Source organism: Microtus oregoni, unplaced genomic scaffold (assembly GCF_018167655.1).
Source record: "Microtus oregoni isolate MIOR12 unplaced genomic scaffold, Mior012 000015F_ref0000493, whole genome shotgun sequence".
NCBI lineage: Eukaryota > Metazoa > Chordata > Mammalia > Rodentia > Cricetidae > Microtus > Microtus oregoni.
Window position 1 is genome coordinate 23,205,891 of NW_024543074.1, and position 27,991 is coordinate 23,233,881.

Consider the following 27,991-nt stretch of genomic DNA (forward strand, 5'->3'; position numbering starts at 1 on the left):
CGGGACATCAGGGCAGGATTTCTAGTATAGGAAGGGTAGAGGTGAGTCTGTGGAGAAGTATTGGGACTCCTAGTCCCCAGAGCCAGCCCCAGGGCTCCATGAGTCAGAATAGCCATGCTGCTAGTGTCTGAGGAGTTCGAGGTTTCAGCAATGGTTCTTTCACTGACTTGTCAATAGTATATCATTTCTATTTTTCTAGACAACTCAGACTCCTGTGGTGAGGTAGGGTAGGAAGGATCACAGGTGCAGGTCCAGTCTCTAGGCCCATTCCTATACTCTGGTCCTCTCCCCCATCAAAGGAGTCACATACAAGTGTAAAAGCCACATTTATAATTATCCCTCAATGTAACAACTCACACAGAACAGACAGCCGTGGCTCACTAGAAGCCTGGGGGTGGGGGGTAATTCTTAACACATGGTGGCTCCCAGAATAGAATACAGAACCTAGAGTAACTGGAGTGCCTCTCAGGCTCAAGTCACAAGACAGATGTGTGAATTACAGGGCAAGACTCCTGAGGTGTCTTCTCTTGGGAGAAAGGGTACTGAATCACTATTGGCAGTCGGCAATCAGCAGGAATAGGGACAGGCTATATCTGCATGGCACCTGCAGAATGCTGAGGCCTATTCCTGCTAGGTCCTTCAAAATGTCTTGAGCCCAGCTACTCTGCTGCTTCCCATCTAGGTCCCAGTAGGGCCCCGAGAGAGGAGCAATGTTTTGTCAATGACTCATGATAGGAATGGCAGCAGACGAGCTAAAGGACCACCCAACACCTGTCAACCCTTTGTAAAGGCCAGGGTGGGGACATGGGGCCTTACTCACCTGCAGAAGCTAACCTGGATCTATACAATCCGCTGTGCTTAGGCCCAAGAACTTCCTGCTCAGACTCTGCATTACACGGTAGAGGCAGATATACCATCTACTTAGTGCCTCAGCTGCAGACAGGGATCTTAGCCTCCATTCATCCCCATGGGGACAACTATGAGATGCCAAGACTTTTGGAACCCAGTGCCACCTAATTTATGGGGCCTGTACAAATGTGAACACCCCCCCCAGGCCCAAAGCCCAGGATGGCGTGATAGGAATGTAGGCCTGTGCCAAATGGGGCATGTGCCTGGCACAATTACTTGGGTGTGAGAGCGCATGTTTCTGTGTCGGGGAAAGGAAGAGTAAAGAGATGGTATGCAAGCTAGTGGCCTTTTCCGTATACAGTGGACTGCCCCAAGTCTTCACCATTGACACACTACTTTGTTTCAGTCACATCTCAGTAACAAGAACCTGTATTAAATGGCCTGGGGAGAGCAGAGGAGTCTGGCTGAGCTCCCCCGGAGGTGGGGAGCTAGAGGATACTCAGCTGCCTCCTAAGGGGCTGGGCCAGACCCAGCGCTCCTGGCAGTGCTGAGGCAGAGCTGGCTTCCAGCTCTAGCCTCCGCCCCGGATTCATTCACTCCCATCTGGACTCAGATCTGTGGCCCAGGCTCATACAGTGCGTCATCCCTCAAAAAGCAGCGAAGCGGGATCTGCAGGAGTGAAACAAATGGCAGAAGAGGTAAGCAGAGGTCTTACCCACGTTCCTAATGCCCACCACTCAAAAGATACAGCTCCACAGGCACAGGGTGCTTCCCAGGTCTGTGGCCTCAGAGCACTAACAAAGGGCTCAAGTCCTTCAAAGAAACCCTCCCCTTCTCCCGCCAACACCCCTTACCTTGAAAGGCTGACTTATCCCTACTACAGAGTGCAGATTGTTGCTATAATAACAGAGAAGAAATTGATCCTCAGTTTCAGGGACATCACTGATGTTGATGTATACCTGGAACAAAAGGAAACAGTGTCAGCTGTAGGGCCCTAGGCCCTTCCCAGCATAGTGGTAAATTATCCAACACTTTCTTCCTTCCGGAAGACAAGAATATTTAGTCAAGTTTGCAGGATAGAGATGTACCTGGTTTGGGTTGTTGCTAAAGGAGACTTGGTTGTCGCCAACCCAGACATAGGACACATAGTCGTTAATGTGGCGCATCCCTACCTGTGAGCGGAGATGAGACAGTCAGTGGCTGAACAGGGTATGAGAGCTAGAGAAATCCTACTGAGAAGGTGGTCTTTCTGCTGGGGCTGGCCGCTGCACCCTTTCCCTTCCCGGACAGGCCCTAAGTTGGTAAGGATCTCTGGGGTGAACAGTGATCTCTGCCCAATTCCTGTGAGCCCAAATGATGGACAAACCAGAGGATGATGAACTCCCTGCCAAGCTTGCCACATCACCTTGTACAGTCCGATCCAGTCCCAGGGGCTGCTGAGGAACTCTGGAGTGGAGGTGTAGCTAATCAACATGTCGTTCTCCATGGTCCACAGGTATTCAGGCATCATGGTGACCAGTGGGACAGACATCAGGGGGTTCAGCTAAACACAGGGGTAGGAGGTAGACTGAAATCCTTAAGGCACCTTTTCCTTACTATGTCCTTCAGTGTGGTGGGGGCAACAGAGACACCCAGAGCAGTGGGCACAGAACTTTGCTACTCTAGCTGACCCTAGCTGACCAACAGGAAAAAGAAAGGGCCAAAGGGGCCTGTCAGAGGGAGAGCTTGCCCTGCCACAGGAATGGGGTCTAGAAACAGGTAGACAGCCCAGAGCCCAGAGCTGAGGCTGAGTGTGAGTGAGGAAGCAGGAACTGCTCTAAGAAAAGAGATCTCGGGGGCTGGAGAGATGGCTCAGAGGTTAAGAGCAATGGCTGCTCTTCCAGAGGTCCTGAGTTCAATTCCCAGCAACCACATGGTGGCTCACAACCATCTGTACTGAGATCTGGCACCCTGCTCTGACGTGCGGGCATACATCGAGGCAGAATGTTGTATACATAATAAATAAATAAATCTTTAAAAAAAAGAAAAGAGGTCTCAAAGCCGCTCTTTCCCAAGGTTTTCGCTCTGTGGAGAAATGCTGTGGGGAGGAGCTGTACAAAGGGGGAAGGGCCAGCGCTGAGGCTGGGGAGTAGACAGTTAATGTGGCCATGGTAAAGGATGGAGGCTCCCTCTGCAACTCGATCTAGACACAGCGAGGACAAACAAAAGGGAGTTCTATCATCTCACATAGTAGGTAATAAGCATGATGGAACTCATTAGCCTCCAGGGAGCACCCAGAGGAAACAGAAGCCTGCTCACAAAGCACCTAGACACGGGTCTGACAGAAAGAGCCGTCAACAGCTCCTCAGAAACACTGGCTACCTGACCTGAGAGGAAAGGCAATCACGTCTTCCCACAGGTGTCTCCTGCAGATTACCTGACATTACAGCTCGGCCCTAGAGGGCCTGTGGGACAGCCCAACACAGTTCTCCCTCTGCTACGTTTTGGGAAACCCAGAAGCTCACCTCCAGTTTGAAGGTCCCAGTGACAGGCTTATGGTCACTGATGCTGTATGACATGTGGCTGACGTAGCTCTTTAGCGTCAGCGAGAAGTAGGAGGTTGGCAGGCTGGAGGCCAAGGGGCTGGCCTGGGGCTGCCGCTTCAGCCTCCACAGGATGCGGTCAGTCCATGCAGGCTTGCGTTTTTTCTCACTTAGGGTAGAAAAAAGAACGGGAAGAAAGGAGTTGATATAACAGCAGAAATGTGCTTCCACGGACTTGCTTAAAAGTCTACCAGCAGCCCAAGACTTCTGGGCCACAACTGGGAGAAGCACAGTGGCAGGTGACAGGATCCAGTAGAAGCAGCAGGAATCAACCACAGACCCTCTACCTAAGCCCACATTTTGTGAATTAAACCCTGATTAAGGAACATTCCATTCAAGGCACTCGAAAGAAAGAAAGAAAGAAAGAAAGAAAGAAAGAAAGAAAGAAAAAGAGAAAAGCAGAAAAGAACCTAGGCTGGATTTTAGAGTTGTAGAGACTCAGCCATGACTGGGGAATGCTTACCACAGGCCTGTGGTTAGTCTGGTTACCACTCACCCTTTACAGTAGGGAGACTGAATCTGAGAATGGGAGTAACTTTCCCAGAGTTACTAAGTGGTGCAACCAGGACTCAAGGCCAAGCAAGCAGCATGACCACAGAGCACATGTTCTGAACCACCAAGCTAACCCTCTGAGGTTCCAGCTTCCTCCTCTGCAAATGGAGATGAGAACAGTTGTTACCTCACGGGGCTGCTAAGATGTTGAGGTGAGCTGAGTCACTTCTAGATCTAGAGTGAGCTTCTGCATGAAGTAGGCTCTCTGTAGACCTGAGTCACTGTGCTTAGACAGGGGCTCCTGAGTCCAGGCTGGCCTTAAACTCCATAAAGGTTAGGATGAGTTTGAACTTCTCATCCTCCTGCCTTCATCAGTGCTGGGAGTTCAGGTGTGTGCTACCATGCCCAGTTTATGTGGTGTTGGCGATCCAGCTGAGGGCTTCTGTAAATGCTAGACAAGCACTCTACCAAATGAACTACATGCCAAGCTCCCACTGCGATTCTTTGTCCTCAAAAGCCACCAGAAAGTGCTTGACATATGAGCACAAAGGTCTGAATTCAAATCCTTGTAAAATTCAAAACAAAAGATACACAGCATACATGTGTAAAGCCAGTGCTAAGGAAGGTAGAGGGCAGGAGCCGGCCAGTATAACTGAACTGGTGAGCTCCAGCTCAGTAAGCGACCGTTTCAAAAACTGAGGTGGGAGTCATCTGTGGTCGTGCACACTTTTAATCCTAGCACCGAGGAGACCAAGGCAAGTGAATTTCTGTGAGTTCAAGGCCAGCCTGGCCTATGTAGTGAGTTCTAGGACAGCCAGGGCTATAAAAAGAGACTCGTGTAAAAAAGAAAAGAAATTACCGGGAAGTAAAACTATTTGTCACCAAGCCCGACAGCCTGAGTGTGACCCTCAGAACCCACAGGGTAGAAGGCAAAAGTGGGTGGTGGCTCATGCCTTTAATCCCAGCACTTGGGAGGCAGAGAAAGGCAGAGCTCTGTAAATTCAAAGCCAGCCTGGTCTACAGAGTGAGTTCCAAGATAGCCAGGAGTGTACACAAAGAAACCCTGTCTCAAAAAAAAAGTAAGAACCAATTCTCAGGAGCTGTGCTGTTTGCCATTCCAAGTGCATCCCCAACATACACTAAAAATATAAAATGTTTAAACACTAAAAAATGTTTAAAAAAACTTTTTTGGGGGGTTCTTTTGAGACAGGGTTTCTCTGTAGCTTTGGAGCCTGTCCTAGAACTAGCCTCTGCCTCCCGAGTGCTGGAATTAAAGGCATGCACCACCATCACCTGGCTAAATTATTTTAAAAAACGTAAAAATCAACTGAAGAAGACAACAGACACAGACGTCTGACCTACATGCATTCATGTTTATTCTCTCTCTTTCTCCCCAGAAAGTCAATTCAAAGAGTCAGGCATGGTGGCTCATGCCTATAATCCTGGCACTCAGCTGGCTAAGGCAGGAGGATCACTTGAGGTCAGTCTGGGCAACATAAACTTCCAAGCCAGTGTTAACTAAGATTGAGTGCCTGTCTCAAAGAGGGAGGGGAGCACTGGAGAGATGGCTCAGTGGTTACCACAGGCTGTTATTTCAGAGGACCTGGGTTCAATACCCAGCACCCATGTGGTTGTTTACAATTATCTATACTCCAGTTCCAGGGGATCTGATGCCCTCTTTTGATGTATGTGGATACCAGACATCATGTAATGCAGGCAAAACACACATAAAGCTGTGCAGTGGTGACACACATCTTTAATCCCAGCACTGGGGGGGCGGGGCGGAGGCAGACGGATCTCTGTGAGTTTGAGATCAGCCAGGTGTACAATGCAAGTTGGGTCTATAAAGCAAGTTCCAGGACAGTCAGGATTGTTACATAGAGAAACCCTGTCTCAATGTCTCAAAAAAAAAAAAACAAAAACAAATAAAAACCTACACATAAAATAAAAATTAATAAATCAAAATTTTAAAAAAGTATAGAGTGATGAAGACATTGATGCTGGCCTCTGGCCTCCACAGACTCATGCATGGGCAGTGGGCAAGTGCACCCCCATACATGTATGTACACAAATACAAAAACCCAAGCAAAAAAAATATAAGCAATAACAGATAACAAACCCCAAATTTAAAAAAAACAAAAACCACTTTCTGGCCATGGGTGGGGCAAGTGGTACACACCTTTAATCCCAGCACTCAGGAGGCAGAGGCAGGCAGATCTCTGTGAGACCAGCCTGGGCTACAAGAGCTAGTTCCAGGACAGACTCCAAAGCTACAGAGAAACCCTCTCTTGAAAAACCAAAACCAACCAAACAAAAAAAGGCTTTCTTCCTCTAGTGACTTCTGTCACTAGTCAGGCGAGCCTCTGACCCTGTTCAGCTCCACTAGCAGCTTCTGGGTTGGTCATTCACTACTCATCCAGCAAACCGGGACAGGAGGGTGGTCAGGGTCCTGGGAGGGTGGAGGGCCTGGGAGGGAGGAGAGCTGTTAAGAGGACTCCCTTCCCCCACAGTAGTAAAACCTCATCTGACAATTCTCTACTTAAAATCTTTAGATGGTTTCACTGCCTCTAATACAAGTAGGGTTCCAAGGGATTCAGAAGGCTGACTTCCCACCTGATGTACAGACTTATTCTATTGTTGCCGCTCTCAAGTCTCTGCTGGCTAGAACACCCTTCACCAAGGAGAGGTGAAGTACATCATCATAAAGCTGTCCCTATCGTCTTAATCCTGCTTCCAAAGCATTTAACTCCAGTACTTCCACGATATTCTACCCTGTGACTTTGTTTCCCTGGAAGAATATCAGCTAGTGTATGTCTCTGGCGTTCAGGCTTGGCTTCTTGCATCTTCTGGATAGCTTAAGCAATCAAACTTCAGTTTTAGACTCTGGCCCTAAATGTCCATCAGTCTCCTAACTATAAAACCACAAACTCAACCTTTTTCCTCAAAAACGTCCATCCAGAGATAGGCATGGCAGCACATATACACAATCAAGAGGCAGGGGAAGGCAGAATGATTTGTCTCCGAATTCACAACAGCCTGGTCTACATGAGATGCTATCTCAAAAACACCAACAAGATGGGTCTGGTGGCTCACTTCTGTAATCCCAGCAGTTGGGACGTGGGCAGGAGGATTAGGAGTTCAAGGTCAGCCTCTGTGGCCTGGTGAGGTGGCACATGCTTTTAATTCCAGCATTCGGAAGGCAGAAGCAGGCAGATATCTGTGAGTTCGAGGCCAGCCTGTTCTACAGAGCAAGTTCTAGGACAACAGGCTCCAAAGTTACAGAGAAACCCTGTCTCAAAAAACAAAACAAAACAAAACAAAAAAATCAGTCTCTACAATAAAATGATAAAGTGAGTTTGAGGGTTAGCCTGGGTTACGTGAGAGCCTGTCTCAAGAAAACAAAACCAGGGCTGCCAATATGGCTCAGAGGGTAAGGACACCTGCCACCAAGCCTAAAGATGTGAGTTTGATCCCTGAACCCATATGATAGAGGAGAACCAACTTCTGAAAGTTGTTCTCTGATCCCCATGTGTGTACACACAATAAATTAATGTAAGAAAAAATAGAACAATTAAAAATAGAGCACAATGAACAAAAAATGCCTCCAGTTTTAATGTGCAGTCTCCTATGTCCCACTCATTTTGAAATAGTTTGTCTCGTCAGTCGGTGGTGGCGTATGCCTTTAATTCCAGCACTCGGGAAGCAGAGGCAGGCAGATGTCTGTGAGGCCAGCCTGGTCTGTAGAGTGAGTTCCAGGACAGCCAGGGCTGTTACACAGAGAAACCCTGTCTTGAAAAGTCAAAAGAAAACAAAAACAAACCAAAAATCCCCACAAAAACAAGTTGGGTGGTGGTGGCACATGCCTTTAATCCCAGCACTTGGGAGGTAGAGGCAGGAGGATCTGTGAGTTCGAGGTCAGCCTGGTCTATGAGAGCCAGTTCCAGGACAGCTGCAAAGCTACAGAGAAACCCTGTCTCGAAAAACCAAAAAAAAAAAAAAAAAAAAGAAAACAAATAGTTTGTCTCCTGCTTCCTTCAGTCCTGTTTTTTCTAACTCCATCCAGTGGACTGCTGTCACTTATGTAGCAGCACATCTTTCAACAAGGGAGGATGATACCATGGTGAACTGACTCTGGAATCAGAAGCCCACTGGAGGAAAGTTCTGCTCTGCTGACTGGGCGCTATGCCCTCAGGCGAGTGATGCCACCTCTCTACAGCTCAGTTTCTTGAACTTTAAGATGGGACGATAACAGCACTTACTTCAAAGACGCTGAGGCATCAAGGAGTAGTCCAAAAGTGGAAACTCTGGCTAAACCACATTCTGCCCATCAGCTCCTAAGGCTGTTTCCGGACTTACTCCTCTGGCTTTCTGTTGTTTGTTCAGAATCAGGGTCCTGCTATGGACCCCTGCACAGCCTGGGACTCACTGTGGCCAAGATATCCTCAAACTCACAAACTATCCACTTGCCTTTGCCCTCCACCCCCAGTGTTGGGATCACTGGAAAACCACTGATCCAATCTCTCCTTAGTCATCATGAACATGAGGTGCCCAGCAAGGCTTACAACTTGGTAAGAGTCACACAAATGCACTTCTCCTTTAAAGGACACTCTCTGAGATGGCTAAGAACTCAGACCTGAGGCTAGACAGATGGCTTAACAGTTAAGAACACTGTGTGTTCTTCCAGAGGACCCAGGTTCAATTCCTAGCACCCACATAGTAGCTCACAACTATCTGTAACTCCAGTTCCAGGGTAACCAACACTCTCACACAGACATACATGCAGGCAAAATAACAATGCACAGAAGAAATAAAAACAAACCATTACAAAAAAAACCCCAAAAAATTCAACAACAACAAACCTAGACCTTCAGGATTATGATTATCCTCAATCCTGAACCAGAGTCTGCCTCCTTCCTCCTCATTACTCAGGCAGCCCTTCTTATCTTTTCTTTAACATCTGCATTGTTCATCTTTTCCACCAAGGCTTACCATCTGTCAGGTAAACTAAGCAAAATTAAGAAGCAGTGTCAGCCGGGAGGTGGTGGCGCACGCCTTTAATTCCAGCACTCGGGGGCGTGGCAGGCAGATCTTTGTGAGTTCGTGGCCAGCCTGGTCTACAAGAGCTAGTTCCAGGACAGCTCCAAAACTACAGAGAAACCCTGTCTTGAAAAACAAAAACAAAAACAACAACAACAAAAAAATCCTAGTAGAGGTAGGTAAATCTTTGTAAATTCCAGGCTAGCAGAAGCTATACAGTGAGACCCTATCTCAAAATAAAAATCAACCAACCAAACCAAATCAATGAGACTGTTTTTTCCGTCCAGCACAGAACCCAGGGCATGCAGTAGATAACTATCACTGAGCCACACCCCCCAGTTCCCTGAGCTTCTTTGACAAACAAGACAAGAAACAAAAGACAATAAAACATGTTACTGTCTCTATTCTTCAAGTCTACATTTCTTATAATCTGAAGTGGATCTTTAATGCACAACACACTGGCATTGTGACTTCTGTCTTATCAACTGCTTCAATCACTCCAACGATCCTGTCTTTTGTCTTTAAAACAGACTTATTCATTTTTATTGGATGGGTGCTGCCTGTGTGTATTTTTATGTACCACATACATGCAGTCCTCACAGATGCTGTGACACTGGAGTAGCAGACAGTGCAGAGGGGCCAGGTGGGTGCTGGGAACTGAACCTGGGTCCTCTGCCAGTGTAACAAGTGCTGTGAGCCTCTGAAGCTATCTCTTGAGCCCCAGGGTCCTGTCCTACAAGTCACATTTTTTCTAAAGCTGAGAGAGGCTACTCTGTTGTGGTGGAAGTAGGATGCTTGCCCAGACCTGCTGACTACAAAGTCTGTGTGCCTTCGCTGTGCTCCGTTCTGTCCCTCACCTCTGTGAACATGCTAACTCCTTTCAGAGAAGCCAGAATGCTCCTACAGCGTAGATCAACCTCACTAAGGTTTTCTGGATAAATAGTTATAAGAGTATAACTTTCTTAAATGAATGAACATGCCTTCACATTCAAAAAACTAAAGTGACAAGACTCTGCAAGATTCTCTAGAGATTCTAAAAACAAAACAAAACAACACACCAACCACAGAACCAGTCTACTGACCCAGAGTAGCTATGGCCCAGTAGTCTGCTCAGTTTCTGTGTGTGAGAGCACTTCACTTCAGCTCCCTGTGGACAGCTTTAAGTGCCTCACTGGACCCTGGAGCATGGTTAACTGGTCATGCACTTAACATGTCCGTGACACAGTCTCGACTAGCTTTGATTAGAATACCCTCTGCTCCATAGCCAATCTGTATCCATGATTACTGTAACAAGACCCGGCACAATCCCTGACTCTAACAGGATTTCCCGCCCTGCTCTCAGCCCCTCCACCCTCCCCTGTAATGGAGCCAACCTCGTTTCTCATTACATCTTGGCTCAGGGACACCACACAGCCGATGAAAGCTGTATTCTATGTTCTGTACACAAATCATTCACAGTCACTTTGTAAAGCTAGACAGACACATAAGTCACCTATAGTCACTAGGACAGCTACCCAGGCCAGGGTCTTACTCCCAAGGTGCCACTCACCAGTGCTACGGATGGACTTAGAGGGCCTGTCCCTCTTCTCTCTGCCAACATTGTTGCCTCCTTCAGTATACTTTCCTAGGAACTGAGGTGCATATAGCTCAGAGGCAGAATACTTGCCTGGTATACGTGGGGCTCTAGGATTACCCTATCACTGCAAACACAAACAAACCCACCTTTCCTTGACAAGTATAATTGACCCTTCCTGTCTCTGGCTGCCAGCTTCCTTTGGCACTTCGAGTTCTGGAAATGTATTGGCTGACTCCTAACCAAGCTAATCGTGACTATTTGGCTCTCCTTGCCATTGGTAGGTCCCTTTGCTAGACTGGCTTGAATATTCTTATCAGGCTCCCGATTCAAACATAAGCCAGGCACTGTCTTTCTACCTGGGATGAACATTAATTAGATCCAGGTTCTGCGCTGGGTATCATGAGGACAGAAATGGTTCACTACAGGTTTCTTTTGTTTGGCAGTGTTAGGTACCAAACACATAAAGGTCCTACCACTGGGCTACATCTCCTGCCCTTTGGTTTTTGAGAGAAAATTCCATTATGTAGCTCAGAAGACATGATCCTTATGCTTCTGCCTCTCAAGTAGCTGGGATTATATATTTGTGTGTATATATGTGCATGTATGCGGAGGCCAGAAATTGGTCTCTCTTTTCATTGCTCTCCATCATGTTTTTTTTTAAATATTTATTTATTTATTTATTATGTATACAATATTCTGTGTGTGTGTGCAGACCAGAAGAGGGCAGCAGACATCGTTACAGATGGTTGTGAGCCACCATGTGGTTGCCGGGAATTGAACTCATGACCTTTGGAAGAGCAGGCGATGCTCTTAACCGCTGAGCCATCTTTCCAGCCCGTTTTTGTTTTGTTTTGTTTTAAGTTTGCATTACTCTTCTATTTCTTTTGTTACATAAGAGAGAAACTTTTTTTTTGTCTGTTTTTTGTTTTTCGAGACAGGGTTTCCCTGTGGCTTTGGAGCCTGTCCTGGAACTAGCTCTGTAGACCAGGATGGTCTAGAACTCACAGAGATCAGCCTGCCTCTGCCTCCCGAGTGCTGGGATTAAAGGCGTGCGCCACCATCGCCCGGCTCCGTTTTTGTTTTTTGAGACAAGGTTTTTCTGTGTAGCCCTGGTTGTCCTGGAACTCACTCTGTAGACCAAGCTGGCCTCAAGCTCAGAGATCTGCCTGCCTCTGCCTCCTGAGTGCTGAACTTAAGGCATGCTCCACCACTGCCCGGCTTCAGTCCTCTTTTTTGAGGCAGGATCTCTTATTGAATCTGGCAGTTACCATTTGTCTGACAGTAGTCTGGCTGATCAGGTATAGACTTTAAAATGAGTGCTGAGAATCTAAACTTATGTCCTTATGTTTAGACAGCAGGCACTTCACCAACTGAGCCATCTCCTGAGTCCTGGGATTACACAGCACATCTAAGGCTTAGTGTGATATGGGGCAGTGGAGCCCCCTAGCACTTAATGTCTCTACTGTTCTCCAGATGGGTTCAGCAATGTCCAACACAGGAAGTAACGGCTATCACTGGCCCTAAACAGGAGTATTTCAATCATGATATCCACTGTTCCTGCCTAGACATCTTTTTATGGGCTCTAAGCACCACCGAAAATTCATAGCTCTCCATCAGGCAGTCTAGGGTTCAGATTCTTCCTAAATCGCAAAGCTTCTTACTACCTGGCTTAGAAGTACCTGAAATCCATTCTCCTTATTTAAATTTACTTATTATTAGCCTGGTGGTTGTTGTTGGTGTGTAGGCCCATGTTTTTATATGGTATGGCAGCCAGGCTCTCAAGCCATAGTTAGTACCTGAGGTGGTCATGTAGCCTTCCAGACAGGTTGTTGCTACCCTAACAAAGGGTCAGGCTGTTGTTATGCTCCTTTTTGTAATGTGGAGAATGCCTGAATAGAGATGCTAATTCAGCCTATGTGTCAGAGCCAACATATAGAGCAAAAAGATAAAAAGATGTGAAAAAATGGACATAAAAAGGTGTGGTCAAAGGTGTAGACATGACTAAAGCCATTTACCTGGTTACCTAGGAAACAGAATTCTAATGAATTTCCCCCTCAGTTTACATTTTGGTATAAAGGCTGTTTGAAGAATAAATGAGAGAAATTTTTCAGGATGTGAACTCAGGATTTCATGAGGGATTACTGGAATCTCCCTCCCAATAAAGCCATGTGAGTTGTGTCTTTTTTTTTTAGCTTTGGTGCCGTTCTGGAACTAGCTCTTGTAGACCAGGCTGGCCTCGAACTCCCAGAGATCCGCCTGCCTCTGCCTCCTGAGTGCTGGGATTAAAGGCGTGCACCACCACGCCCGGCCTGAGAGTTGTGTCTTTATCCCCACACCTCCATGATGGTCCAGAGAGATAATTTAGGATCCGGGCTGGGGAGTGACCCCGACATAATGGCGCCCAAAGTGGTCCAGGCTGCCACCGGATCACGACAGTGGTGCATGCCTTTAATCCCAGCACTCAGGAGACAAGGGGTCCCTGAATGCTCTGGTGCCTTCCCTTCTAAGTTAGGGCCGTGTCTGCTCTTGTCTACACCTTCCCCTTCAATAACCTTCTACCCAACAGAAGCCTTCTCTTCCACTCTCAGACCAATCTGGGAAGCTCCCACAGCCAGTGCCTCAGGGAAGGGCAGGAGGTTCCACTCCTGAGTTGATGTCTGGGTCTATTCCTGCTTCCCTGATACCTCTGTTTTGTGGCACACCCCGACCTCCACCCTGCTCCCAGGGCTGGCTGGCCTCCTGGGCACCAATTCTTTCTCACCTTGTGTCATAGTTGTTGGAGTGCCTGTCAAACTTGTAGGTGGGTGGGAAGAGCAGGGCACCTTCCTGGAACTCCCGGAGCAGCGGGTCATGTCTCTTGGCAATGTAGAGCTGTGGGTAAAGACACAGTCCCCATCTTCCCAGTCCTGATGCAATAAGTCAGCACCACCCTCTCTCTGTCACTGCTTCAGCAGTCCCTGTAATCTTCTGAAAATGTGGCTTTACAGGACTAGTGGAGGCAGATGTTTGCCATTTTCTATCTATCCTTCCTCTGTGGAGAGCAGACCTTGATTTCCAACTGTCTGGAGATCACTAGAAGGCTTGTGTCAGAGGACATAAAAAAGTCAAGGCCCTCAAAGGGGTTGTATATTATCCTCCAGAGGTAACCTTGTTTGAAACGGGAGAGGCAACAGGGATACAAGCAGGCTGATGCATGTTAGAAGACCAGCACTGGCCAATGCTAATCTGGACCCCCTTCCATGCCTTGTTTTTAAGGAGATGCTAGCATTTCACACTGTAATTTAGACTTGGCTGGAACTTGTGTAGCCAAGGTGGAATCAAAACCACGACAATCCCCTTGTCTGACGTCTCCTCAGTGCTGAGATCACAGGTGTGAGCTGCCAATGCCCAGCCTGGCTCCCTATGCTTGAGAATGCCAATGGTTTCTCTAGGTCAAGATCAGTACTGACAGTATGGCTGCCCCACGCCTCCACGTGCAAAACCTTGCTGGACTCTTCCTACCCAGAGAGAAAGGAGAACAGATTCCAGATAAATGGAGCACTGCTGGTCTCTGAATATTTCACAGACCTCCATGACAGATTCAGATAACACATACACAGCCCAGACCCTCTGCTCTCGCTCTCTCTCACACACACACACAACCCAGACCCTGTGCGCGCCCTCTCTCTCTCTCTCTCTCTCTCTCTCACACACACACACACACACACACACACCAGACCCTCTGCTCACTTCACACACACACACACACACACACAGCCCAGACCCTGTGCTCTCTCTCTCTCACACACACACACAACCCAGACCCTGTGCTCTTTCTCTCCCTCTCTCTCTCTCTCTCACACACACACACACAGACCAGACCCTCTGCTCACTTCACACACACACACACACCCACACATACAGACCAGACCCTCTGCTCACTTCACACACACACCCCCCCACACACCCACACACACCAGACCCTCTGCTCACTTCACACACACACACACACCCCAGACCCTCTGCTCACTTCACACACACACCCCAGACCCTCTGCTCACTTCATACACACACACCAGACCCTCTGCTCACTTCACACACACACACAGACACCAGACCCTCTGCTCACTTGATACCTGGTCCTTCTTCCACAGCTCGTGGTAGTACTGCTTTGCTACACACTCCTGAACAAAGAGCAACCCAAAGTCCTCAATGCGAAAGTTCATGTCTCCAAACCACAGAATGAGGCTTCAGGAAAAAAAGGAGGGTAGCCTGAGGTTTGTGGTGAGGTCAGTGAAGAGCCACGGGTCTGCTGAGCACAAGGGCTGCTGGGGAAGAAAAAGCTGAGAGGACAAGTGAGAAGCTAGACTCTAGGGCAGCAGCAGATGAAAGCAGGGCATGCATGGGTCCAGCAGGACAGTCCTTGGCACCAATGCTATAATTTAAGTTAAAGGACTTGCCCAGATAAGCATATGGCAAATACAGAGCAGGCTCTAGCCCTATTCCCCAACTGGCCACCTGGACAAACTGAGAAATAACCCCTGTGGAAAACTTAAGAACCTAGGTTTTGACCTAGAATGTTTACAAATATCCAGGGTTTCTAGGAAGGACAAAGAGGCCAGAGGATGGTAGACATCAGGCGGGCAAAACTGGGTGGTACAGCAGATGGAACATCAGGAAAGGGGTTGGCAGGGGCTGGGAAATGGAGCACTACTGACTGGTAGCGAAGTAGGCTCAGCAGTCAATGCTAGCCTGGGCTGGCGTGGGGGAGGGCAGGGGTGACAGTTTGCAGCTTCAGGCTCACTCATGGTCCAGGATGTTGGGGATATTGTTTCCCTCAAAAGTCTGACTCTCCAAGATTCGGTCGAAGTGTTGCAGCCGCTGATCATTGTTAGACATATGGGGAGGCAGGTGGCAGTTGACGATGCTGACATAGTAGCCATATAGCTTCAGGCAGATGTTGACTCCCCCTTTGTTCCCCTAGTAGGACGAGTGGGAAGAAGGGTGGGGAGAGACTCTGGATTGTATAAACACCCCTCTTTTCCCATCCTAGGTCTGAGGGGAGCCAGTCTTACCTCCCCCAGGATCTTAGCCATAGACACCGAGCTTCTCAGCTAATTCTTCCATGCACAAAGCCCAGTACCCCAATCTAAGATTTCTGGAATATCCAAGCCCTGCTGGGATGGCAGGCTTTGGGGTGGGGTATGGGGGCAGGTATGCAGGGTCCTAGAACACCCAGACTCAGTTCATTGCCCCTGTTTTGCTTAGCTCCAAAACATCCAGTCCTTGCCAGCTCAAGTCTCAGAAGAGAGCTCAGTCCTTACCCAGTACCCGTAGAGGCCAGTAGGGGTGGATCTTGTAGAGATGATCTGGATGTAGGGCAAATGCTGATACTTGGCAAAGACCAGTAAGAGAAGCCCCTGCATGCGGACTTGGGAGATCTGCAGCAGAGGACAAAGGTCATTCATTAAACTGCAAAGGTCAATTGTATACCTTCTAAGCCTGATCAGGGCTTTTAGAAGAGTCTGGAATCACATGCAAAGCCCTGTCCAAGAGTCTATGGAGCCCAGTTTGAGTCTGAATTTCACTTTTTTTCTTTTTTCTCTCAGCAGCCCAACAGTGCATTCTGGAAGCTACGGCTTTGGTTTCTGCTTATGGTCCTGGGGATTGAGGAGAAGGAAGAGGCTTCCGAGGGGGCCTGCCACTACAAAGGCGGCTCTTCCAGCCCAGCCTGTGCGCAGCTGGTGCTCATTTCACACACGTGGTCCTAAGATCCTCTGTATACGCCCCACCTCAGCCTCTTCTCGTGGATGAAGCAGGAATAATATAACGTTATATACGCTGTGAAGATATTATTTGTTGGCTCAGTGATAACTGAGTGCTTTCATCTGTATTCAGGTGAACACTGCAGAGGTTACTGGGTTGCTGCTCTGTCCATTTCCACCTTATTCCTTTGGGACAAAATCCCTCACTGAACGTGGAGTTGGGTTAGTGACCAGCAAGCCCAGTGATCCTCCTCTGTCCACTCCCTCATAGCGCTAGAGTCAATATGACCATGCCTGGCTTTTCATGTGGGCTGGGATCTGAACTCAGCTCTCGAGGCTACTGCAACATGTGCTCTCTCTTCACCCCACTGTCTTTTTGGAGACAGGGTCTTGATACATATCCTAGGTATACCTAAAATTGACAATCATCCTGCAAGGCCTCAAGTGCTGGAATTACAGGCATTTTTGCTTAGGGATTCTATTTTTGATACAGGGTCTCTCTGTGTTGCCCTGGCTGTCCTAGAACTAGCTCTGTAGACTAGGCTGGCCTCAAACTCAGAGATCTGCTTGCGTCTGCCTCCCAAACACTAGGGTTAAAGGTGTCTGGTACCACCACTCAGCAGCATGGGGATTCTTAAATGTAAGCAAGAACAAGAGAGAAGCTTTCAGAGTGCTGTTTTGAATCCTGAGTTGACTGATGGTAACTCAAATACTAAAATCCACTGACACAACACTTACTTACTGTGCCCATTCACTTTTCTTCCTTTCCCCCCCACAATACTGAGGACCAATTTCAGTGCCTGATACATGCTCGGTAACCATCTGAATATTTTTCTATACATGTCCTAGTTCAGCAAAAAATCACCATGAAATTAATGGTGTGTGTGTGTGTGTGTGTGTGTGTGTGTGTATGTGTGTGTGTTACACATAACTAGAAAGTTAGGCATGATGGCATATGCTGTAATCCTAGCACTCAGGAAGTGGATGCAGGAGGATCAAGAGTTTAAGGTTAGTCTGGGAAACAGGAGACACGGCTGCAGAAATGTGAATGAATAAATAACTTCAGAGTCCGTGGTTCAATGTCCATGAAGGCAATGTACACGGGATGCAACTGAGTACTGAGGACAGGCTCCAGAGCTGGGGAAAGCACCTACACCCACAGAGTGGCTCAAGCTTTCCCACAGCTGTCAGGAATCACTGGTCCTGGCTTGCTAATGTACGGCTGAGATTCTGGTAGGCAGGGGAACTAGGAAGACTGTTTCGGGATTGCCAAAATGTCTACTATTGCTAGCTGTAGAGGTGGGGTGGGAAGAGGCCATCCCTAATGACCCTGCCTCTCAGGCCTGGACTGTGTACACCCACCACTCCAGTAGCTGTTTCCGGAGCATGAGGTGCAAAGGCCAAGGAGGAAATCTCCGGGTGGAGAACTATACTGGGGCCTTCCAGGAATTATGAAACTTGATCCCACAGTCCAGGAGCAGCCCTAGTACAGCAGTAGAATCAAAGTAGGGGGAACCCCAAAGTCAGTACTGAACAAAAGAGGTCTGGGAGCCTGAGTCCTCTGAGGCCACTACAAACATATATACTAATTTACCCTCCACCCTGTCTTCATTTTTTTTTTTTTGTAACAAGAAACAAATCTCTGGCCTAGCATATGTGCTTTCCCACTGACTACATCCCAAGTTTTCTATTTTTCCCCATTCACAACTATCTATAGCAACAGAAGTCTAAGCAGGACTATACTATGAGGAACCAAATTCCGGGTCAGGACAGAAAGCAAGAAACCAAGATTCAGGAGAAGATGTGCATTTACTTCTAACTAACAGAGCAGGTTTAGGCCACTGGGCCTCAACACAAAGTCTAGTTTACTTTATGAGAGAGCAGCAGGAAGCTGGGGAAATAGAAGGGAGTGAGGGCAAGACCCACTGAGACTGGGAGAATGGGTGGGGTTGTGAGGAAAAGCCAGAGCCTTCCAGGGAAAGTTTCAGTGGGAAGAAACTAAGTAGGAGGAGCTAAAGGAGCTGGCAGGAGGCAACTAGACATGGGGCAGCAAAGAGGGCTCCCTGAGTTCTCAACACACAGCCGCCAGTAAATTCCTACCAGGGACTGGCTGTATACAGCGTTTTCAAGTCCAGGTCAGCAAAAGGAAGGAGAGGCATCGGCTTTGGGTTTTAGACCTCAGGCTAGCTCTCAATTTTAGGAGGCCACATGAGTAGAATGGGTTGTGCCCCTGCCACAAGCTGAGCTAATTTCCTTGGCTCCATTTCACCCTACCAATCCCTTGCCAATTAGTCAAGGCGTGAAGACTCATGAAGTCTTGGGAAGAAATGAGCACTGAGAGAGGAGGCTCTTCCCTCCATGAGGAAATAGCTCCAAATCTCCTTGGAGAGTCTTTTCAGTTTGTTTGGGGTGGGGGTGGAGGGAATAGGGAGAAAGGGGCTCTGGGGCTAACATCACCTAGTCTTGTATCTCTCCTCCTCAGAGGGCCACACAGCTCTTGCTCAATCATCCCTGAGCAAACTAGGTAATAGAATTTATACTGAAGAATAAAACTCTCCTAGAAAAGAAACGGAGAGAATTCTAGTGTTTCCAAGCAGCTGGGAACTGGGGACCCTGGATGGATGTTTGTACATTCATTGTGGGTGCAGGGCAGAAATAAACCAGTGACCTAAAGCCTTCACATCATTATGCTATGATATAACTGGTCCCTCAGATTAAGAAGTACTTTCCACTACTCCTTGTCTTCTCTTCCCCTCTCTCAACTTGATATTCATGTCGCCTGTGATATCAGTAGGTTAGCCTTGGGATTTCCTGCCAGACTTAGCATACTCTAGTACAGCAGTAAAATACGACACTTTAGATCACAAGTTCTGAGGTTTGAAAGATCTGGATTCAGATCCCAGAGAGCCTGTGTGATTTCTGAGCTTGGGTTTATCTGTAAAGTATTTCTATGTCAAGATTTAGGATCGTAAAACAACACACACCAGGAGCTTATTCACAGTCTACCACCACACTGAGAGTTCCTGCTGGGCAGCTGCTGAGACTGGAGGCTGGGACAGGAGTAGGCACTGAGATATTAATAAGCCTTGATGCGTCTCCACTAGGAACTCTTCCGGGGTGATAGATATCTAGGTGTGAAACTATCCCTGGAGTCACAGCTCAGACTGGGGCACGAGGCAGACAGAAGGTCTAGGCAGCCGAGTGCAGAGTGAGGTTTCGACCTTTTAATGAATGGGAAAGAGCAGGAAAAGCTAAGTGGAAGAGGAACACACCAGACAAGCGACTGGGTGTCAGAGAAGGGAACACACAGTCCTCTATTGCTCATGAACTTTTATCTCACCTTGACAAAGTTCAGGCGGGAAAGCACATCCATGAAGAAACCGCTCCATGGGTCTTCAAAAGCAGCGTCAGAAAGAAGGCTTATGAGTCCAGAATTCATTTCCTGCAAACTGACCATTCCATATCAGAGGCTCATGCCCTGGCCTGGAGGATACTGCTTCTCCCAAAGACATTGGGTACAGCCTTATCAGACGTTCAGACCTGGGTTCTGATGGCCACAATTCCTCCCTTCCCTAGCTGTGTGGCTGTTGCTGACCATTGCTGACCCAGGACAAGAAACATGAGGCTAGGCCCAGAAAGAATGAAAGTACCTCACCTCCAGACTCCAAAATGAAGGGAGGACAGGTTCCAGCATCCTCCACAGGGGCAGAGGACGAGGAGCCCTTCAGATACCTACCCAATGATATACATGTCCAGATTCAGGTCTTGGTTGTTCAGCTGAAGTAGGTCACTGAGGTCCACAGTGGGAGCTGCTGAGGCCACATTCCATGTCAGAACATGTATACTGTGGAAAAGATATTAAAGAAAGTCACAGAGAACGGAGGCTAAGACCTAGGCTGTTAATGGCTTCCACGGCAGTGATCATGGGAAATGTGTCTGCATGTTTGCTAGATTGTTGTTGTTGTTGTTGTTTTTTAAATATTTATTTATTATGTATACAATATTCTGTGTATATGCCTGAAGGCCAGAAGAGGGCACCAGACCCCATTACAGATGGTTGTGAGCCACCATATGGTTGCTGGGAATTGAACTCAGGACCTTTGGAAGAGCAGGCAATGCTCTTAACCTGAGCCATCTCTCCAGCCCCCTAGATTGTTGTTTTTGAAACAGAGTCCCACTATGCAGTCCTGGCCTCCAACTCCTTATGTAGATCAGGATTGCCTGGAGATCATGGTGTGTGTGTGTTGGGGGGGGGGGGGGAATCAGCCTTCCTCTGCTGCCTAAGTTCTGGGATTAAAGTTGTGTGCCACCATGCCCAGTTTGTTTCTCCATCTTGTAGGAAAAGGGGGAAAGGAGCAATGAACTATAAAGTCTTTGCCTTCCCTTTTATCCCTGAATCAGGAATCTCTTCCTTTGAACTGGCTGCTCTACTCAGGTTCACAACTGCTCATACCCCAGCAGCACCTGACACAGAGGTGCCAAGGGGAACACAAAAGGAGCTTTGGGCCGGGCGGTGGTGGCGCACGCCTTTAATCCCAGCACTCGGGAGGCAGAGGCAGGCGGATCTCTGTGAGTTCGAGGCCAGCCTGGTCTACAAGAGCTAGTTCCAGGACAGGAACCAAAAGCTACGGAGAAACCCTGTCTCGAAAAATCAAAAAAAAAAAAAAAAAAAGGAGCTTTGGCCAGGCAAAGGAACGAATGATGAGTTGGATAGCCAGCAATTTGTTAACGCATTAACTCTTCCAGCTATCTACACCTCATCCATCTTCTGTGGCTCAGCCGGCAACTTTGTCCTCCTGCTCCTCAACCTATAGCTTCCTAAGAGCACCAAGAAGGCATTGGTGGTTGATTGTACCTAATCATGCCTCAGAGCCACTAGATCAGAAAGTTCAGAAAAGAACAAAATAAGCAGCACACTTATTTTATTTATTTATTTATTTCTCACTCCGATCTCACAGATCCCTGGAACACTGCATATTCTCCCAAGGCCTTCAGGGAACCTAAGTACAAGTTTCTAAGGAACAGGCTTATCTATCTCAATAGTCTATTGGGAAACGTCATCAACTGGGGAATAACATTCCAATCTCAGCTCCCTACAAGTCCCAGAGCATCAGGAGAAATAAGAGCAGCTCTAAAAACCATGATATTCTATCAGAAGTTCAGGAAAGCGAAGACTCGCAGAACCCTTGAGTGAGCATGTTGCTATAGCAACGCTCCAAGAGGCCCACACTGTTCCCAGGACAGAGCAAGCAGGAGCTCAGACTCTACAGAGAGGAAGCGTGTGAATTCCAGAAATACTGAATGTCCTGAAGGGGAAGGGCAGGCCGTTCTGTAACAGCTTCTGTCCACCAGACCCTGTCTTAGAGGTGCATGTTCTAAGAAGCATGACTTGTAAAAACGTTTCTTGGCTAGCTTAAAGCAACTTCCTGCCTCTCCCTGTGAATATAAACAAAATACAAAAACCACCTTCTCAGGCCCGCTGAGGGACGGTCTCCCCCTGGTGTCCAACAGAGGATTAAGGCAGGTTTTACTCAATGGCTTCTTGTATCCTCAGGCACTTAAGCTAAGTGGATCAAGAATAAAATTCGGTATTTCTTATCCCTGTTCTCAGTTTTGATCATTAGTAGCAAATCCATGCGCCATGATTTACGCTCACTTGGATGATTAGCGGCGTTCCTCGTGATTAAAGAGCAAGCATAAGACCAGGCTTCTCTCCTAAAGGATCTTATCTAAATCTGATTTCGGATTTCTAGAGATCATAACCGGCTCAAGAAGACCCCGTGATGTACTGCTGATGAGAAGTAGGAAGAAAACGTCTGTTCTACAGCTGAAGAGACGAATGTCTTAGACACTTAGTAGTTTGTGTGCTCTAAAAACCAACTGGACACTTGCTTAGGAAGCTTCTGCAGTGACCAATTCGGCAGTCCAAGTTTAGGGCGGGCATCAGGTCTAACAGCCCATCAACACTGGCCTGGCAGAATCTGGGGGTCCAAACTAGGGTAGCCTTGTGGTCCTGTCCTCTTGATCCCACTGTGGTTCCGTACCCAGCCCCACAAATCTGACTGGACCGAAGACAGCGAACCGCCAGAAACCAACCGGCCTACAACTGCCTGCTTACCTGAGTACACAGCCTTTAGGAGCGTTCGGCCTCCGTGGACACGCAGCCGACATCATTCCCAAGCGGTGACCCCGTAGGCTCGTGTCTCCGCGCTCCAGCCAGTGCGGGCCGGAGCAGCCCTAGGTCGCCGGTAACAGCGGCACTGTTCCCTCCAGGTTGTTTTTCTTCCGGATTCTGACTGTGCGCTTCGGCTTCCGTAGGAGGAGGATCGTGAGCACCCAGGACTGTGGGGTGCGGTTGGGGTGGGAGGAACAGAGGCGAGACTCTCCGGCAGAGTGTGACGCCCAGAGGCGGAGTGGAGACGGGCTCGGAGACGAAGAGAGGCGTGTCCTATGTGTCACCTACCCCCGACGCCACAAGACCCGCATTGACGAGCGAGGGGGCCGCGGCGCGGCCGCCGGGCCCGCACTCCCAGCCTGCCTTGCGCGAGGGCGTTGGGGGCGTTGCGGACGGAAGTTACTGTGAAGCGCGGCCTCGGCTGCCTCGAGACGATCTCTTGGCGTGCGGTCCTCACTGTTGTCTGCCCACCCTCAGACTCGGGGAGTGCGCAGGGTGCGGACGCTGGCCTCACCCCGTTCGTTGGCAGCCTCCTAAGGGTCACAGAGAACTTGCTTTCTTTTAAGTGACTCGCTGGTCATCGCTTGTTGTTATTTCCCCGAGAGTCTCGCTGCTAGTCCTGGAGCTTGTTCTGCAGAACAAGCCGATCTTCCCACTTCAAAGCCGAGGTTACGTGAGTGCAGCACCACGCCCAGCTCGAACCTAGTTTTGCTGAATACAAAGCATGTTTTGGGGCTCCTGGGCTCGGAAAATTAGCCACCAGTGAGTGAAAAACAAGTCGTGGCTCCTATTTGGTGTATACTCGACTGGTCATGATTATTTACTCTGCCAGACTCACTTCGACTTATTTCCTTTAGGTCTTTGGTTCTTAGGGTTTTTTTTGTTTGTTTGTTTTTGTTGTTGTTTTTGAAAGCAGAGGATTGTTTTCAGGGTTCTGACATCCCCCCAGGAAACGCAGTTTTACCAAACTTGATGAGATTCACTCTGGAAAGCCAAGTTAAAGATCCTGCTTTTTTGGCACCTCACGGTGGGTGGGCCACACCTGCTCTATAAAAGTATGTTCTCGTACTAGGAGTAGTGGTGTGTATCTAATCCCAGGACGCTGAGGCAGGATGTTACTTCAAATTTGAGGACAGCTTGAGCTGTCTTAGGTTTCTCAAAACCGACGGGGAGGGGACAACTTCTGCTACCAAGTCTTAATACCTGTGCTTGATTTACTGTGTGTGGAAGGGTAGTAGCACTCCAAGTTGTCCCCTGACTTCTACACGCAGCCATAAACACAGCACTGAAACTTAAAGGACTGGAGAGGATTAAGAGCACTTACAGAGAAACCTGGCTTTTGTTCCCACTACCCACAAAGTGGCTCAAAATCACCCTAACTCCAGTTCCAAGGGATCCAAGGCACTTTTGATCTCTCTCGGTACCAGGCATAGGAAAAACAAAAACAAAGACAAACCAATAATAGTCTTGTTACTGTTGTCTGTCCCTGCTTATAGTGAAATTAGTAAACCTGGTCTAGCACTCTCTTTACACCAGGCTGACCTCAAAACAGATTCACCTGCCTCTGCCTCCCAAATACTTGGAAGAAAGACCTGTGGCGCCATGGCCAGCCTTTAAACAAGATTTTTATTTTAATTATGTGGGTGCAGGTGCCTCTGAAGGTTTGAGGCATCAGAGCCCTGGAGCTGGAGTGACAGACAGTTGGAAACTGTGATGCAGGTGCTGGGAACTAAACTCTGGTCCTCTGAAAGAGCCATCTTTCCAGTCCCCAAAGTGATTCTTTTCCAAAGCCAGGCATGTGTCCCCTGGTTCTTTGGGTTTTTTCACCCTTTCTACCTAACCTCTACACCATGTGGCTGCTCACAGAAGGGTTTTTTTCTTCTTCAAACAGTTCCCAAGATTTACAGCTTGCCTGCCCTGTTGTTCTTCTCCCTCAAAATAAAACTGTCCACTACTTTAAAAAGAATAATAATAGCCAGACTGTGGTGGTGCACACCTTTAATCCCAGCACCTAGGAGGTAGAGGCAGTCAGGTCTCTGTGAGTTCAAGGTTAGCCTGGTCCACAAAGTGAGTTCCAGGAAAGTCAGTGTTACACAGAGAAATCCTGTCTCGAAAAGCCTGATTGAATGAATGAATTGCTTAGTCTACTAAAAGAGACAAAAGTGAAAATGGCTAATTGAGATATGTATTGTTGCTTAAGTAAATTGAACTGACAAGGGAATATTTTAATGTGACTTTTTCATATCTGCTAGGTTAAGTAAGTACTATCACTGAGTTGTTGAATCCCCAGCCCGAATGGAAAATGTAATTGTTTTTTTTTTTCCTTTTTGGACAAGGAATACTTTATTTACATAAAATAAAATTTCAGAGACACCAATTTATCTTTTCATAATCCTACCCTGGTAAATTGGGAAGACATCAGTAGGAGCTTGAAGAGTGCCTAATTTGAAAAATGGACATAGGAACATCACTAATAAGCTGGACTCCAGAAAACTCTGTCTAGGATTTTATTAGACTGCTTTTTCCCAATATACCTGCATTGGAAGATTGAGACAAAAAGGCACAAACTCACATTAAATCAACACGGTTATCTAGTCAGTTCTACAAAGTGTGGTTTGTAAAAGAAGCAGCACTAAGAACCACCCCAAGTAAGTCAGGGTCCCAGCGGGGGCTGGAAAAGGAGAACTTGGAAGGATATACACACGCCCACAACTCTGACCCTGTCCTGTCCCTCCCCAATGCTTCTCCACAGGGAGGCCAGAGGCAAGAGGCCTTTAAAAAGAATAATAATAGCCAGACTGTGGTGGTGCAGAGGCATCACTGCTTTTAGTTTGCTGTAGGGCCCTGGAAGTCTTTTTTTTTTTTTTTTTTTTTTTTAAATATTTATTTATTTATTATGTATACAATGTTCTGTCTGTGTGTATGTCTGCAGGCCAGAAGAGGGCACCAGACCTCATTACAGATGGTTGTGAGCCACCATGTGGTTGCTGGGAATTGAACTCAGGACCTTTGGAAGAGCAGGCAATGCTCTTAACCACTGAGCCATCTCTCCAGCCCCCGGCCCTGGAAGTCTTAATGGGAGTATCACAGACTTGAGCCTCTGAGTGAGAGTCAGGTCTTTTTGTTTTGTTTTGCGGGGGTGGGGTGGGGTGGGGTGGGGAGGGGATAGTTACAAGCCAACCTTGCCCAGCAGCAACACCATCCATGGGGATGGGACAGACCAGGGACATCCCTATTTTGTGTTTATGTGGGCAGGAGCCCTAAATCCAGGCTGATCTCAGGAAATTCTAGTTTGTAACATTTGGATGCTTTCACAGGTGGGCAACAGGTGGGAGGCAGGAGGAGCTAGAGCAAAGGCAGATAAGAACAAGCCTGACTGGAGCTGATGGGACTGATGTGTGGATCACAAACAAGTGCTGAAGGAGACAAACTTCCTCCGACTTCACACCACATAAACAACTGTTTGCTTAGAGTTTCTCTCAAGATAACCCACATCTGGACTTTAACCTAGTCAATGAAGAAGGAAAATCTGTAAGCACAAATATGATTGGCAGGAGCTTGTAGGAGAACTTCTATTTTTCTCTGTTAGGAATGCCTCTTCTCCAGTTTTCCCATACTACTATAGCAGCTGAGATGCTAATCACCAACCAAGATGCCCCAAGTGTGTTCCTAAAGACTCCACAAGGTGAGGACTAATACAGAGGAGGCTTCTGTATCAGGACATCTGGTCTCAAAAGAGCTAACCATTCTGAGGGGCCCAAATCTGTCCACCCTTGCTCCAGGATCACAGGGAAGCATCAATCTGAATGTCACAGGTGCAGTCCTGTGAGATACCTCCTTATTGCACTTAGAAATGAGTAAGGCAAACAAACTGACAAAAACAAGGATCAATTACTCCATTCTACTTCCTCCCTAAGAGAGGCTTGGTCTCTAACAGATACCTAGGCTAGCAAGGGCTTGGATCACTACAGGTTGGGCTGACTGACTAAACAAGGCTTGGGAAATGTCAGGTGACACAACTATATCACATTCTCCCACCAGAAAAGCATACTCAGTTTCTGCCAATCTAGAAAAACTAGAATGCGCTCTAATAGCAACTAGTAGCTTCTATTCCCTACCAAGCATGGGCTTCACCAGCCTACTGTGGGAAGAGTTCTAGGCTACAGTCACCGCTTGCTTTTGATTGTCCAGCACAGAACTCAGCATGGGGCAGGACGAACTGAGTTCTTAATCTGCAAACTCCTCTCCAGGGATTGGAAACAGGAAGAGATGTGTTTGCTAGGGAAGAAAAAGCTTTCGGCATGCTTGTTTTGTGCAGCATGAAAAGACCAGGACTCTTGTATCCTAACCAGCCTCAAAGAGGAGAGGGACCTAAGAAAGCACAGATAGGATTATTGCTGAGTGGCAGCACCAGCCCAAAAGGGAAGAGGAGCATGGACATACAGAGCTCCTCAGGGGTCTGATCGGCGTCTACAGGCCACACTGGACATTCTCCAGGTGGGGACTGATGGGTTTCTTGTAGGCTCTGCAAAGTGATTCAGACAGAGTGGGCAACAGGAGGGCTGAGAAGCCAAGATATCTAAGAATATTAACCAGAGATGCAATGACTTGTGTAGGGGTTATTTATTATTTGCTAAATTTCCTTAGACTGGCTGGGCCTTGGGTACCTTCTTGATACTTAGAGCACTCGAACAAGAGATTACGAGGAGCAGAGGTCAGGATTAGGAAGCCACATTCCTACTGTGTGGAACTGGGGGCAGGTATCTCTGAATTTTTAACTCCTCCTCTCTCCCCAAGTGAATACTTAACATTGCCAAAGATCTGCCCAGGAAGCAAAATAGCTCAGTTTATCCCAAGGCTGAAATAAGTGAGCTTAAATAATATCACAAAAGGCAGCTAGTTTGAAAGACTAAAAATGTCACTTGGAAATAAAGGGGGGGAGGCATACAGAAATGGATCAGGACACAATGGAGAGGGGGTGAGCTGTAAATACAGCAGCGTACACCATATATCTTAGAGGATCAGGCTCCCGCACACACAGGCTTTGTAATACCAGACGGTCTATTTGTTCACAATGTTAAAGGGCATCTAGAAATAGCTACAGTAAGGGACTGAAAGTTGCCTGAAGAATGAGCACAGAAAGGCTGCATCCAAAGACGGCCTGCCACTCAGGAGGGTGGAGCTGCTGGGCCTTCCTGTTGACCACTGTCTTGCAAAACTAGAAAAGAAATAGAAATTATTAAGGAAGCAACAAGGAAAAACAGAAGCATACAATAAATCATGCTGAGTGGAGGAATTTCAGGAGGAAGGATGCCAATTGGTGGAGGCCCTAAGAAGAGAGGGTACTAAGGCTCTGATAGTGACTGCAGAACTGGCATCTACTTAATCCTCCCCCTTTCCATCTCCCAGAAACTACTAAAGAACATGGGTTAGGCTGGGGATACTGCTTGCCTAGCATGCACATGGTCCAGGGTTTGATCCTCAGCACTGAAAGAAAAAGACCACAGAACAACCAGAGAGCAAAAATGCCCTAGGT

At 47.6% G+C, this 27,991-nt stretch overlaps 2 protein-coding genes across 3 annotated transcripts in view; both read right to left on the minus strand.

The window, feature by feature from the left end:
• Positions 1-1,262: 1,262 nt before the first annotated feature.
• On the minus strand, positions 1,263-22,786 carry Inpp5k (inositol polyphosphate-5-phosphatase K). 2 transcript variants are annotated; one of them, XM_041665568.1, is made up of 12 exons: positions 22,399-22,786; positions 20,017-20,124; positions 19,621-19,729; positions 15,840-15,956; positions 15,320-15,495; positions 14,652-14,763; positions 13,298-13,407; positions 3,354-3,540; positions 2,255-2,392; positions 1,938-2,021; positions 1,704-1,808; positions 1,263-1,518 (listed from the first exon to the last, which is right to left on the minus strand). In XM_041665568.1, the coding sequence occupies exons 1-12, from the start codon at positions 22,452-22,454 to the stop codon at positions 1,459-1,461; spliced, it is 1,362 nt and encodes a 453-aa protein (XP_041521502.1). In that variant the 5' UTR covers positions 22,455-22,786; the 3' UTR covers positions 1,263-1,458. The 2 variants fall into 2 exon arrangements, with proteins under 2 accessions (XP_041521502.1, XP_041521503.1); XM_041665569.1 differs by lacking the exon at positions 22,399-22,786 and having other exon boundaries at positions 19,621-19,722; positions 20,017-20,098.
• A 2,806-nt stretch (positions 22,787-25,592) lies between these two features.
• The window catches only part of Pitpna (phosphatidylinositol transfer protein alpha), a 41,670-nt gene continuing 39,271 nt past the window's right edge, over positions 25,593-27,991 (minus strand). Inside the window, exon 12 of the mRNA XM_041664400.1 lies at positions 25,593-27,673. The gene's annotated coding sequence lies outside the window, so the exon portion shown is untranslated. The remainder of the gene's footprint in view (positions 27,674-27,991) is intronic.